This window comes from Egretta garzetta, unplaced genomic scaffold, assembly GCF_000687185.1.
Source record: "Egretta garzetta isolate BGI_Z169 unplaced genomic scaffold, ASM68718v1 scaffold220, whole genome shotgun sequence".
In the NCBI taxonomy this organism is placed as follows: Eukaryota; Metazoa; Chordata; class Aves; order Pelecaniformes; family Ardeidae; genus Egretta; species Egretta garzetta.
The window spans coordinates 535,306-549,575 of NW_009258414.1; the positions used below are offsets into that span (position 1 = coordinate 535,306).

General features: G+C 50.8%; 1 protein-coding gene across 1 annotated transcript in view; it reads right to left on the reverse strand.

Annotated features, from left to right (window-relative positions):
• GPC3 (glypican 3) overlaps positions 1-14,270 on the reverse strand; it is a 156,519-nt gene that overhangs the window by 57,208 nt on the left and 85,041 nt on the right. The window contains exons 4-5 of the mRNA XM_035898793.1: positions 5,736-5,869; positions 2,779-2,904 (exon numbers count right to left, since the gene is read on the reverse strand). Of these exons, the coding sequence (XP_035754686.1) occupies positions 2,779-2,904; positions 5,736-5,869 (260 nt within the window). The remainder of the gene's footprint in view (positions 1-2,778; positions 2,905-5,735; positions 5,870-14,270) is intronic.

Sequence of the window (14,270 nt, forward strand, 5' to 3'; positions counted from 1 at the left end):
TGCTGAACGTTCAGTCAGGAAGATCTGATTTGAAAATGCCAATATCCAACAAAGCAAGAGGGAAACATTACGATATAAAGTGTATTTTACATGTACAAAACCTAGAAAATCAGACCCTTCTTTCTGGCAGCCATGGGACAACTACCGGGTCAGCATCCTGAATACTAGATATTCAAAAAACACCAAGTTTCTTGCAAAAAGCAGTAAGATAAAGTTTGATGACTAACAAGCACACATCAGTCCAGCAGGAGAATTGCTGTAGCCACGCCAGAAACACTACAGCACACAACGCACATTCTCCGAGCAGCTCGTGAAAGAGCTCCTAGGCGGTGAACAGCTGCTTGGCTCCCTCTTGGGGAAAACACTGAAATAAAGAAACTGGTGGTTTGGTGTACTCGAGCACCATTACCTTAAATGCTCCTGATTTTCAGGAATCCTCCCAGACTCTCCGAAAGAGATGCCACGCTGGGGAAGTCCAAGCACGTGAAGCAGTCAGTTTTGGCTCCACGTGAAGCGATGCAATTGGCTTTAGAGACCGTTTCAATTACATGTTTGCTTCTATTTGAAACATTCTGCAAATGGGTCCTGGAAGAGGAACACCCTGGACCATTATCTTTGTTCAGCTTTATTTAGCTGATTTCCCTCAGTAGTTTCATCAGCCAAAACACCATCAGGTATGATGAGACACTTTCTCAGCCCATGGAGAGGAGAGGGTCACCCTGGGGAGCATTACAGCTGCAGATGCTAAAAATACAAGGTCAATGTGTAAGGGGCAACAGCTATTTCCATTTGCCCTCTCTCCTAAACAACCTGCCTTCACAGGGGTGTACAAACCTCCTCCTCCACGTGAGCCACCACCCACACTGCTTTCCTTGCCCAGCCAGCAAGGGTTTCACTCTCCAGGACACCCCTATTCTCCCTGCAAAGGGATGGGGGATTTAACTTTCAGCACCCCTCTCTGCTCGCAGCAAAAAACTCCAGTATCTGCCTGCAAGGGAGCTGTTACTGATATTTCATAGGAGCTGGCAAGAGGTGGTGACATCTGTGCAATAGATCAGAGGGGGCAAGGAGGAGAGGAGTGGAAGGGCATGGTCTCTTCAAGCACAGCAGAGGATTTAACCCTCAATTTAACAGCCGGGCAGCCAGGGCCTGAAATCTTGGTGCCCCCTTCATGCACACACACTTTATCCTTGCCCCCCTCCCTTACGTGACCTGCAGTACTGAGCCACCGGCACCGCAGCAGGGGACCTAGGGTGGTATCTCTGCCTGTGATGGTCCAGTGGTACTCTCAGCAGAAAGCTGGAGAATGCAATCATCCAAAGTCACGTTTAATCTGCAAAGAACTCTGAACTTATATTTGCAGGAGGATCTGGGCTCAGCACCTTTCCATTGCTGGCCACTTCACTCAGCACTAGCAGGACCTGGACCAGGGCCACTGGCCGTGACCCTGGCAAACTGTCATAGGCAAAGACCTCACCCTAGGTCCTCCCCTGCAAAGCTGCAGTGTTTATAGCACTGTTTTGAGAAGTTTTATTTAACAATCAGTGAGAGAGTATTGAAATAATTTTTTTTTCCAACTGTACTTCTCACTTAGGCATGGAAACTCATGATTTTCCAGAAATAGGTATGCATAGAGGACACATTTTTCCTTAAGCAAAGTAAGTGCATTTCATTAAGCGTGTGATCTTAGATGCTTGAGTAATTTTTTTCAAAATATAGTTTGATGCTATTTTGGTCCCTTCAGTGTTTAAGGTCAGTATTGCAAGTACAGGCTAATTACCACCTGAGGTTACTGATCAAGAAGTCATAATTAATATCTCAACATTTCACCACTTCCTGATTTTATTTCTATTTCTTCCCTTATGCAAACTACTTAATAGCAAAGGATGCTTTGCAAAGTAGGGTGATTAGTGGAGATTTATGTATAATTATAAAAAACATTTCCAAGTTCTATTTCCACATTCTTTAACATTCCTGAGGGGTGGTTTTTGCAAGAAAAAATCTCCATTTCTGTTAACACTTCCTTCCCCTTTATGCTATCAATCCTCTACTTGCTCATCTTCATTAATCCCACCAGTTACTGCCAGGACATCTTCAGAACTGGCGAGTAGGGCAGGGAAAAACAGCCAGGGCACGAGCTGGACCCTGGTGTGAATGGCTCCATCCAGAGAGGACAGCCAGGGCTCAGCTGGGAAGATGGTCAGATGGCAGCAGTGGCACCACCAGAGCTCAGTGGTCCTGACCTCCTCCAACATAGAGCCACAACCAAGGAGAAACCCAACAAGGTGGTCTTCCTTGTCACTCCTTGGATGGAGCAGGGGATGTCAGCCATGCTGCCGTGCTACCACTGCATGGAGCCAGGTTGGAGACATCCCCACCCCAACGCGGTGCACAGTGGCCATTGGCCCCAGTGCTACTCCGGAGGATCTACCCCTGGCACCATGGTGCACCCTCCCATGGGAGCACGGCTGCACTGAGCGGCTGCTGCTCTCCCCTCTTGGCTCACTGCTACCAGCCCACCCCGACCGAAACCAGCCATGGCTGCAGGGTTTTCACAGCAGAGTGCAGAAAACTCAGTGGAGGGCATCCCACAACCACCTCTCCTCTCCGTGCAGACTTTGCAAAGCCATCTGAGCTGCAGCACAGGTGGATACCGGCTCTGTAAAAGGTTTCTTAAGGGAACGAGCAGTGTCCTGGCCACAGACACCACTCCTGGGCCTGGCTAACAAAAGGTAAGCAGCGCTGGGGAAGAGGGAGAGGAAGGGAGATGTGATTCACCTCTCCACAACTTCTTGTCCGTTCCAGCAAAAAGTGTCGTTCTGAACAGCAGAACTGTGGTTGCAGATGTACTCTGGCAAGCTGCTGTAGAAGCTACTGTGGGACTTCAGCTTCGTAATGAGTTCCCTGGAAAAAAGGGAGAAAAAAACAGCGCTCAGTTAAAAGAGGAAAAGAAGATGGGGTTGGTGCATTTTAACCAGTGAAGGAAGTCACACAAACACAACAAGAAAGCAGCTGGGTGCAAACAAACCAGGAAACATCAGTCTTATTTCTGACCTCAGGTAGCATTTTGCATCGTCCCCTGATGTTATTTGATCAAGAGCTGACTCCACATTTCTTATGGCAAAACCACCGGTGATGGGAGGGCAGCAGAACTTCAGCCCAACCATTCAGCACGCCAAAGCCAGACACTCTGCGCTCTCACAGGACCTAAGGAACGGTGCTGCTGGCTCAGGCCGTGCATACATGGGGTGCATCTGAGCTGCAAATGCTCCGGCTGTCAGCAGTCCCCCCCACATTGCAGAAGGCAACAGAGGCCCTTCAGGAAAGGACAGCCTTGTCACTTTGCCTGCCCGACATCAGCCATCCAACATCCCTGCAAGGGCAGGTGGCATTTTTGGTGGCAGACCAGAGCAGACACTCTCAGCACACACCTGTACAGATGGGTAACGCTGGGTTTCATGCTGTGCTGTGGAAAATGCACAATTTAAGACGTACACTGGGCTGGCTGTGGGGTCACAGCCTGCATTCGAAGGGGCAGGTTACACTCAGCAAAGGGCTCTGCCCCCCGGGAAGGCAGGAGGAGCCTCAGACACAGCGCTTGCGCTGGGCAGAGGAGATGCAAACCAGGCTGCACCCCCACCCTGCGCCCTCCCTTCCCAGCACCAGGGACCCTTGTCCGCAGCAGGTCCCCTTCAGCAGCGGTCCAGAGGTGCCAGGACACAGAGCTGGCCCCAGGGATGCTGACAGCCACCAGAAAAGGGATGAGGGCTGCGGGAGCGGGATGCGCCTGGCCCCCCAGCCCAAGTTGGCCCCTTCGGTTGCACTCAGCAGCTGTCACCAGGAAACACCGGTGGATTTAATTAGCTAAATGGCACAAAGAGCATGGTAATAGGAATAGTAGGGACTGGAGGAAGTAAGACTTGGCCTCATGGTCTCCTGGCTTTAGTTCAGTGCATTTCCCCCTTTGGCAAGGGGTTATTTCTTGGCCTCCTTCCTCCCCAGGAGGGATGAGAGGGATCAGCACCCCAAGCTGGGCATTCCCAAGGGCATCCCCTTGGTGCCCGGGGGGGCTGCCCGGCAGGGCCAGGCTGTCGGCCAGAGCAAGCTTGGGCAGGCTGCGGTACAGAGGAGGTGCCCAGCTCCGTCCCTCCCTCTTTGCTTCTCTTTGCTTGGGGATCTCATGGGTTCCCTCTCCAGACGAAGCCCCCGACTGCCAGCTGGGGGCAGGCGAAACAAGGAGAAGAGGGAAGGCAGCGGCTGCTCTGCCTTCTTGCCAACCAGGAGCCAGTGTCTGCCCTGGCCAGACTGTTGCAGCCCGCAGAGCTGGCAGCCGACAGTGGCCAAGGGCCACCCAAGTCCTCCCTGGGGTCAGGACGTGGCCTGCCCAGGTATCACAAGCACCAACCCGCCCGTCACTCTCCAAGCCAAAAAACAAGGGTTTGCTCGAGGAGTCAAAGCCCCTCAAAAGGGTGGGAGTGCAGCCCACCCCCCTGCACAAATTGGAGGGGTGCTGCAGACGCTCACCTCCCGCGTGAGCCACCTCCTGCACTGGGCTCTCTGTGGGGCAGGAGGTCCAACCAACACCATTTTGAAAGCCAAAATGAGATGAGACCTGGGTCTTCGGTTACGCCAAACCCTGAGCAGGACAAGCCTTACACTGCCCATCTCACCCAGCTCCTTACATCCCAGGCTCTGCCTTGCTCCCCATCCCACAGACCCCGGCAGCACTGGGGAGAATGGATGGAAGAAAACTTTCCTGGGGAGCAGAGCTCCCTGCCAGGCAGAGGGAAGAAGGGAAGGGAGAAACTCCTCCGTATCTGCAGGTATGAGCTCACCTAATTCATTGCGGTGGATTTCATTAGACTTCACAGTCCTCTAAGGACATCTCTGGCAGGGCCTGGGCTGTGTAACCCCCCGACGTGTTGAGACAACGGCGGAATGCAAGCCCTGGTGTTCTATCTCATGGGAACTGTATCAAGAATGTGGTCCTCTTTAAAGAGAAATCCATCCAGCTTAGTCTATCCCCAGTTCCAAAAATTGCCAAGCTTGCCTGTTTCTCTTCTGCAGGGATTTTTCTTGTATTCAAGACAGCAGTAAAGGCACCACAAGTTTCTTGGTGCACTTTCAGACCCAGAGGGGAGATGCTTCTCCCTGACACACCAGCACGAGCCCGCTGCGTTACAGCCTCTGCTTACAGAAGGAAGGAAGCACAGGGTGCAGTGCCAGCAGCGGAGGCACCTGCTTCACTTTGAAAATATTCAGTAAAAGGCTGTTAACATTCCCAAACTACCATAAAACTCTGCACCAAAAAGAAAATTAAATGAGCCCCCCTTACCTACACACAGAGTGTTACATGCAATGTTTCAGGCTAGAGCGAACATTTCCACCTATAACTACAGCTGTGAGTATTTCTGGCATGATAGCAGTGCCCAAGAAACCCAGACAAGGCATTTGGTGTATGAGCCTGGGCACTGGTGCATTGCAAAAAAGCAAAACTAAGATGAAAAGCAGGAGGCTTACAGGTTAAAAAAAAAAAAGATGCACTAGGTGACAAAACACATGGAGACAGCTCACTGCCAGCCATAGAGCAGCTCTGATGTTCAGAGTCAAACCCAGCTGCAGGTTTATGGGTAAGGGAAAGAAGCTCTTCCATCTGCTTCCACAGGGCCATCCTGTACGGCGACCGCTCCTGCAGCCCATCCCGCGGGCACCGCGCTCAGCCCGAGCATTCTCACCTCCTCCTGCTGGACAAAGTTTCTTCTTGCTCGATGTGAGTCACCTTCAGGACTTTCTTGTCAACAAAAAGGTCTTCGGGGTAATTAGCTGATCGATACTGCCTCTGCTGAGCGTGGCCACATAACCGGCTGATCTGGAAAACACAAACACAGCACGAGGAAGTATTGGGACCAGAGATACTGCAGATAGGTAGCCGAGATGCATGCTGGCCCCTGCACATGAGCAGTGTCGTCCTGTCACCCCCATCTCCCATGCAAACACCTGAAAGCAAACTGCTGCCCCAAGGATGCAACCCCACTCTTGTACGAATATCTCCTGGGGGAGGGATGGCAAGATTTTTGGGCAAAGTGCCCCGTGATTGTCAAAACCCCTGAGCTGAAGACATGACCGGCAGAGCTCCCTGTGCCGGGTTAAACCCAAGCTAATAGGAGGGGGCTCAAGATGGTCCCCGCTCCTTCCTTGCTGAAAGCCATGGCATCTCAGGACGCTGTGCTCCACCGCTCCAGCCAGGCTTTTAGATAACACCTCCCCTCCAAATGTAAATCCTGAGATGCCAGTTCTGCATCTCAAGGCAGCTCAGCATCCGCATGGCCTGCGCTGCAGGTGCCCAGGGATGAGCATCATACACGTCATTACTAATTAAAAAAATCAGGGCCTAAAATAAAGCAAGCATTATGGCTACAGCCCACTCATACCATGGGAGGTCTTGATGAACAGGGCCCTGTTAATGACACAAATTAGCTCATTAGCACACAGATGATTCGGTAACCGGCTGTAGCAGCAAGGGAAGGAATCCAAAATGCCTCATTAAAGCTCTCCCATGCAGCCAATGTCCTAAAACTCAGCCAGCAGCGCTGCGGCCACTGCTGCAGTCCATGCTGCAGATGGATTTGCAGCCATCTCCTTCTCTGGGAGACCACCAAGGGACAACTGCTCCCCCGAGGCATGACTGCTGCTGGGAAACTCGCCTTTTGAACCATCCCATGCTATTCTGTGGGACTTGTCCGTGCTGGGTTGTGAAGGGGCCCCAGTGGATTGCCAGGACCATGAAGGCACCACAGATAACACCAACCCCTCTTTCCTTGAGCCTCAACACACCACCTGCATCCAGGCTTAGGACCAGCCACGTACCCATAAAACGCCTGCTCCTCCCAGCACCTCATTTATCTTCATGCCACGTGAACCAAGGCAGCCAGCTAAACTCCGAGTGAGCTGCACACTGGAGGCTAAAAGCACACCCATCACCCAAAGCTACAAGCATCTGATGTGTAAAGAGAAGAGATTAATTCTGTTCTATTACATCCTGCATTTGGGTGGGCAAATAAATTAGTAATGTCATCTCTTTCATTATCAAGAGTGGCACAGTTTGTTTGCTCAGGCTGCCATACAACAAAGAGAAACCTCCTGGGAGCTGGGCACTGCCATTCCTGGGTCATAGCGTGGTGGGGAGAGATGCTGCTGCTGGCCCCTTCCACACCTGAGGTTGCCTCTGCCGAAGCAGCTCCTCCTGCAGCTGCCAGGGAGCAGCTTCTGCAGAATCTCACCCATTTTCTCCTCTGCTGCCCTCCCTTGGGTGTGCTTCCTCTCCGCCAAACCCAAGTCTCACAGAAGAATGTATCAGCCCTACTGCCCTCCCAAAGTCATGTGGCAGGCTTAAAAAGCAGAGGGAGGAAGTAAGTAAGAAAAACAAACACCATGTTTTGGGCTGTTTTCTTTAGGTTTTCCTTTAGTACCCACTGCTTTCCCATGAAATCCCCAATGAAGGCAGCCAGGACTAGAAGGAAACCACAGGGCAGCAGGAGACCTGGGCAAAGACGTTTGGGACATCCAAGCCCCCAACACTGGAGCACAGGTCTGCACGTCCCATGCTCTCTCTGTGATGGCTGGTGCCACTGTCCCTGCAACAGGCAGACTGGCAGGAGAGCACAAGGACACTTGGGGATTTGCAGACCTCACCCCCCAAAGGTGCCCTCTGAGCCCGTGAGCAGGCCAGGATTGAGACCTGCCATGAAACCACCCTGGGGAAACACGAGGTATGCAAACAGGACAGGACAGAGAGCACAGAACAAGTGACACTGCAGATGCAGCATCGCGGCACCCACGCTCTGCACAGGGATGTAAAGCGGGGGAGGGAAGCAGGAAAAGGTCAGATATTTTAAGCTGCCGCTTGTGATGACTCCCTTTGATGCTCCCCAGCTCTGTGAAAAGACCCCCTTTCCCTTTCCAAAGCTTGCCTTTCAGCTGGTGAAGCCTACTGAACCCCGAGAGAAGAGCAAGTCCAGGATCAAGGCTTTTATCTCCAAGGATGCTGAGCCACGCTGAATGCGAGGGGAGGGCCCGAGCGACAGCACGAACAATGGAGCTTCAAACAGCAAAGCGGCCGGGCGGGCTGGGGCTGCCTCGTCTCCCACCCAGCACCGAGGGTCTGGCAGCCCCTGGGCTCCCAGCTCCTGTGTGGGAGCTGCGGCTCAGCCACATCATAGAATCATAGAATCACTTTGGTTGGAAAAGACCTTTAAGATCATCAAGTCCAACCGTTAACCTAACCCTGCCATCCCACCACTGAACCATGTCCATAAGCACCTCATCTACCAGGCTTTTAAATACCACCAGGGATGGGGACTTCACTACCTCCCTGGGCAGCCCATTCCAGAGCCCGACAACCCTTTCTATGAAGAAGTTTTTCCTAATGTCTAGCCTAAACCTGCCCTGGCGCAACTTCAAACCATTCCCCCTCATCCCATCGTCCATTCCCAGGGCGAAGAGGCCGCCCCCCTCCTCGCTACACCCTCCTGTCAGGCAGTTGTAGAGGACGATAAGGGCTCCCCTCAGCCCTGCTTGCTGTCTGGGTACCACAGAAGCTCCTGCGAGGGATGGAACCACAAACAGGACCGTGCTAGCCCTGACATGGGACAGCAGATGAAACATTCACTGATAGAATCTGGGAAGTCTGAGCAGTGCATCCAAGTTTCTACTTATTAATTTATTCAAGAACTAATTAACCTTTTCAAGGGGGGGAAAAAAAAAAAAACAAACAAAACCTGCAGCCCATCTTGCAAAGTCACGGTGAAATGATTGTCACATTTTAGTCAAACAAAAACCTGGCTGAGATTTGAACTTTATTTAAAGTGAGAGAATGTAGAAGTAACAGATTGCCTGCCCGTTTGCAGGGGCGGCATCGCGTGCGCTTTTGGGGGGAGGGAAGGATTTCACAAACCATCTGCCAAAGTCTGCTGGGCCACAAGCAGTCCTAGGACAACAGCTCCGAAATCCTGTTTCAATCTTTCCCCCTTTTTGCATCCCTGCTGCAAGCTCAGGAACACATGAACCCACTTTCCCAGTCTCTTCCTAATCACTGCTGTTTTGAAGTGAGCTCCAAATTTTAAAAAGTCCAGAAGAATGCCGCTGTAAGGGCAGTTGGAGAAGGGACAACACAAGCCTCAGACCTTGGGGGGGAAAAAGGGAGATGCTTCAGCTCTCCAGGCATCGCTTGCTTTGGCAGGAGCAGCAGAGCAAGGGCAGCCAGATCCCCGGCAAGGCGGGACGCCTGCAAGAGTGAGAGCAAAAGGAAGACGGCATATCTAATCCCGTGTGCTAAACCAGTATCGAGTGACAGCGGTGATATGTGGTTGCCTCCCGCCACATCACTATAAATGTGAAATTCAAAGCAAATCGACAGAGTGGAACCACTGGCTCTTCTCCTCGGGCTCCACACGCTATCAGTGGGATCGTAAATAAACACGAGTCCTTATCTAAACTATATTCAGTGCAAGAGCCATACAGTCTCTTATTTCATGTCCCACACACAGTCCCAGAATAGGCAGCAGCTTGAAACGTCATGCCACAAAAAATGAGTATGTAAATCAAATGGCAGCGTGGTTTTTAGGCAACAGAGGCTGGGGTTTTGTTTGTTTATAAGAGAATCTGCCAGTCCACTGAAAAACTGCCACGAGGGGACACAAGGCAAGCAAAACCTTCCCAAAGCCCTGAACTTTTACAATCCCCCAAAGCCACCGATACTTTAACAGACGAAGCTAAATTTCCCTACCCCAGCGCATGAACAAACTCACTAATTATCCGATTTCTTTAGCCTCCTCCATGCAAGCATGACCTGGGCCACGAGGGGAACACTTCATCTGCGGCCGACCGCTACCCAGCACCCCATTTCTTTATTCCAGCCGCAGGGTGAGGCCATGCCCCCCGGTCGGGCAGAGCCCCCCAGGGACCCCGTGGCTCCTCGGGACCCGCCGGCGGCCGGACGGGAAGCAGCTGGCTCCCGATGCCCCCGGGAGCCGCACACCCTGTAATGGCTCCGCTTTGGAGCGAACATTGATTTGAGAGGAGCACAGGGACGAAGCTAATGGAGCAGCACTATCAGCCTGCTTTAACGCTTCCCTGTTAATTTAGGGTAAGAGGTGCCGGAGGACTGCAGGGAACCTGTTTGCGGCTGCATGGAAAGGACGCACCGTGAGCCAGCCAGGGACCAGATCCGCCACCACGGCTGCTTCCAGATGGGTCGACTGCAAGGGTGTAGAGCACAACACCAGTCCACGTGGGTGCCCACAAGCCAACAGAAACTGGGACCACTGGGATAAGGTTAAATTATGTCAAAAAAAGTGTAGTGATCACAGTGCCCAGGTTCTGTGCAAAGCATCAGAGCCTTGGTGCAGCCAACAGAGAGCGAAGCCCCTGTGGGCACCCCCAGCCCAGCCACAGCAGGATGGCATCGCTCGCAGCTCCAGGGACAGCAATCAAACCCACTCCGTGGCCCAGGCTTGAGGCAGGGCGGCCACATGGGGCAAAACCCTCCCTCCTTGCACATCAGCGAGCAAATCCAGGTGGGGAAAGATTGGAAAGCAGCACATGCATGATCCTCAGTGCCAATCTCAGCATCACTTTTAGGAGCGGGAGTGTTTTAAAGGCAGTTTTCTAGATTTTTTTTTTAAAAAAAAGAAAAGCTAATCAGCTTTCCCTTGGAAGAGAAGAGAGTGCATTAGACACCGCTGAATACCTGCTGCTGCCGCTTCTCATTCAGCCCCCGAGCTCCACTCTGCTCCAAAGGAGCGCTTGCTGTATTTGACCTTTGCTTAAACTTTACATGGAGTTTCCATTTGTCTTCAGTGTGAACTCTTCTCCTTATAGATTCGTTCTCCAGGAAAACACTCTATTTTTTTTTCTCAAGGGGATGGCCTCATTTTTGAAGATTTCCTCCCACAATCTTCTCTGTTCTCTGGAGTTCACATATGTCATTTTATACCTATTCCCGAGTTTCCTTTGGGAGAAGCTGCACATTAAACTGAAAAGCATTTAACTATTATAATTGATTTGAACACAGCCTCTGAAAGGGTGATTTTCTACGGTATGCACAGAAGAGACGACCGCAGACCTCAGCAGAAAGTGCTGCTTTCAGAGGAACAAACTGGTGCCCACTAAACCCTGCGCATCGTTCAATGACAGAACCCAGTTTGACCAGTAAGGCTCAGTAACACAGATGCCTGCATTAGTGCTTCTTCCCCAGTTCTTTGCCACAACCTACTCTGCTAAACACCACCATATTATTAGCATTATAAATGGGGTGCAAATGCGTCCTTTATCTTCAAAGTCACCATAAAAGTGAACCTGAAGTCTATTACTCAAGTGCTGCTATAGAAAGCCGCTTAATTAAATTCTAAAGGGCTTAAACCAAAAATATACATTGCGATGATGTGGGATAGAACATAAACTTTTTAATAGTGGTAACCAAGCACATTTACCATTTCTACAGGTGTAATAAAAATGCTAATATATGTTAATGCTTAGTCTGTGGTTAATGTTTTGTCTTGTTAATTTCCCCAGGGCTTTTATTACTGATTTAAATCTGCCACGCTACCCCAGCGATTGCATCGCCTTCCACAAGCTGCATGCCACACTCTCAACCGAATGCTGATTAACAGAAGTGAAGAAACATTTAGCTAGGACAAACGCTCTTATTATATGCTTGTAATCATTATATACATTTTGTCAGGAAGATGGGAAAGAAACAATTCCCCACTCCTTCACTCTTCTGGCAGCGGAAAATATGATTACGGGCATAAAAATGAATTTACAAGCCTTTATTTTAGGAAGCACATCATTATTAACTAAGTAATGATTGTTCTTCTGGTTCCAGGCACTCAAGCAGAAGGAACAAACCGAGTACGATAACACAGTTGTCTTCTGCACGCATTTCACTACAATTCCTCATTAATGGCGTACTAAATGTTATTAATCAGCTCTATAGCATTACGATTTCCATTGCTCAGACAGCACCTTGCAAGGATTACATAAGAGACAGCATCCTAACTCACTCGGGCGGAGCAGCAGGAAGCGCGGGAAGTGACCTACTCTCCGTGCTGAGAAGAGCGTTTAATAATGCATTACCTTTAAATAATGCAACGCTATAATGTGTAAAATGCACACAAACACCAATGCTTAGAATAACAGAGCGCCTGTCACACCAGCACCCGCGGTGACGCCCAACACATGCTGCAAACATGTGCTACAAATGCTCAGGGACCCCTGAAGCTACCAGACCAGCTTACGCTGAAGACCATCACCCACCTGGTTTGAAGACCAGGTCTTAAAACTCCTGCAGACCCAGGGAGCATTTTTAGAGGGAAATACAACTTCATTTTTATATCCCATCCTTCACGTAGAACATCACAGAGCACTTTGCAGAGGCTCAGCATCACAGGAAGAACATGGGGCCCATGGAAGACCGATGGGTGCCCCCTCCCTGGCCTCATATCTTGTCTGCAAAAACAGCGCTGACCACCAACCAAGAGAAAAATGAGAGTGGGCTCAAGACTTGATGGAAGAGGCGCCAATGGCACAGTCACCCCCACAGACCCCAGCTGCTGCCCAAGGCACCCACCATACCCCAGGGTGACCCAAGGGCTTAACTGGTGCTGGTTCCTCAGGGCACAGAGCAGTGCGTGTCCCCATGCAGCCATGTGTATTGGTGCCACAGAGGTGACACAAGAGCTGGCAGGTCCCATGCATCACATGGCCACACGGCTGCTCTGGCCCAGAGCCTGCATAAGGGCGAGGGTGCAGCAGCTCAGAAGAAGTCAGGAGCACAAGAGTTTCAACCCTCAGAGCTAATTGCTGAAGCTGGATGATCCCCATCTGCACTTCCCCCTGCTGCGTCAGGGTTCAAGTAGCTTAAATCAGTAAGAGACCACCACTGCATTTCCATCACCGCTCCCATTAGGGCATGCCACCCTGTCCCCAGAGGGACGTGGTGCCTGGTGTCCCATGCGTGTGCTGCAGCATCCCAGGCACCGCCACGCTGTATCCCACCGCATCCCCGACCCCCATGCTGACCCAGCTCCTCCACCGTGCAGGATGCCCTTTCCCTCAAAGGAACCGTGACCTCAGCTTGAGTCGAGCCCTTTCAAACCTACATAAAATAATGCAAACAAGATGTTTCTTCTTTCTGGCATCCCCAGCACACAGCGTTTAATCTACCAGAGAAAGCTGCTTTGTGTTTAAGCAAAAGGCTGTTTATTGTTATTTATAGGTAGAGAGGAAGTCGGGCTAAATGATCACAGTTGTTCCTTCTGCCTTTATAATCCCCAACATACAATTAAAGCACAACTTCTCAAGTCAATGTTTCCCTCCAGTGTTAACTGTTAATTCTGTATTTAACACAAAATTTGGTATTTCAGTTCTTACGGTCGGACATCAGCAGCAAACTGCAGGGCAGCCAAGGCTCGGACCCGACTCAGCCAACTGACCGGGAGAGTCAAGGGAAGAGCATTTGCTTAACTTCCAGCACACGCTTATGCAGTTTTCCCCAGGCAGAGACGTCTCCTGGAACGGGGCCCCATAGCACCCTAATGCACCCATTATGGTTTTAAGCTTCATCTATGCAATATGATGTTACTTAGAGAACCAAACTAAGGCTTTATTCTTGGAAAGGGAAGTGAGCCTTCCCCAAAAGGTGACAACAGAACAAAAGGGAAGATGTGGGAGAAAAATCCCAAGAAAAGCAGGAGCATGCTGGACTGACCGAAGCCAGGTTCAGGAGCAAAATGTGATGGCACCTGGAGCCTGGCTCCTGGTGAAGCCTCGAGCCCCGGCGTGCTGCGTGGCTAACGGGGGGGCACGGCTGCTCCTGATCCCATGCTGCCACTGCAGGACTCTGAATCCCCGAGGAGGCTGAAGGTGTTCCAAACCCAAGCAGCTGACTTCAACATCAGCACTGAACCATCTCACTTGCCAGAAAATTTGGACACAAGGTAGTGAAGCCCATTTCTGCGAAGGATGCTAAATACATTGCAATTATACAACCGCGCTTTGAGCGCGCTATAATACTTGCACAATTGCTACTGCAGGCCCATAGAAGACCTTCCCATTGCAGGCAATTAAACCTACACCATCCCAACAGACTGAGAAGCCAAGCAAGGAATTGGCTTGAGGGATTACCAGTTTCTACCAAGAACTTAATAAAAAATTACCTTCTGCACCTCCGCCTGTGGCAGAGAGCCAGTCAGCAAACGTTAACCCGTTTG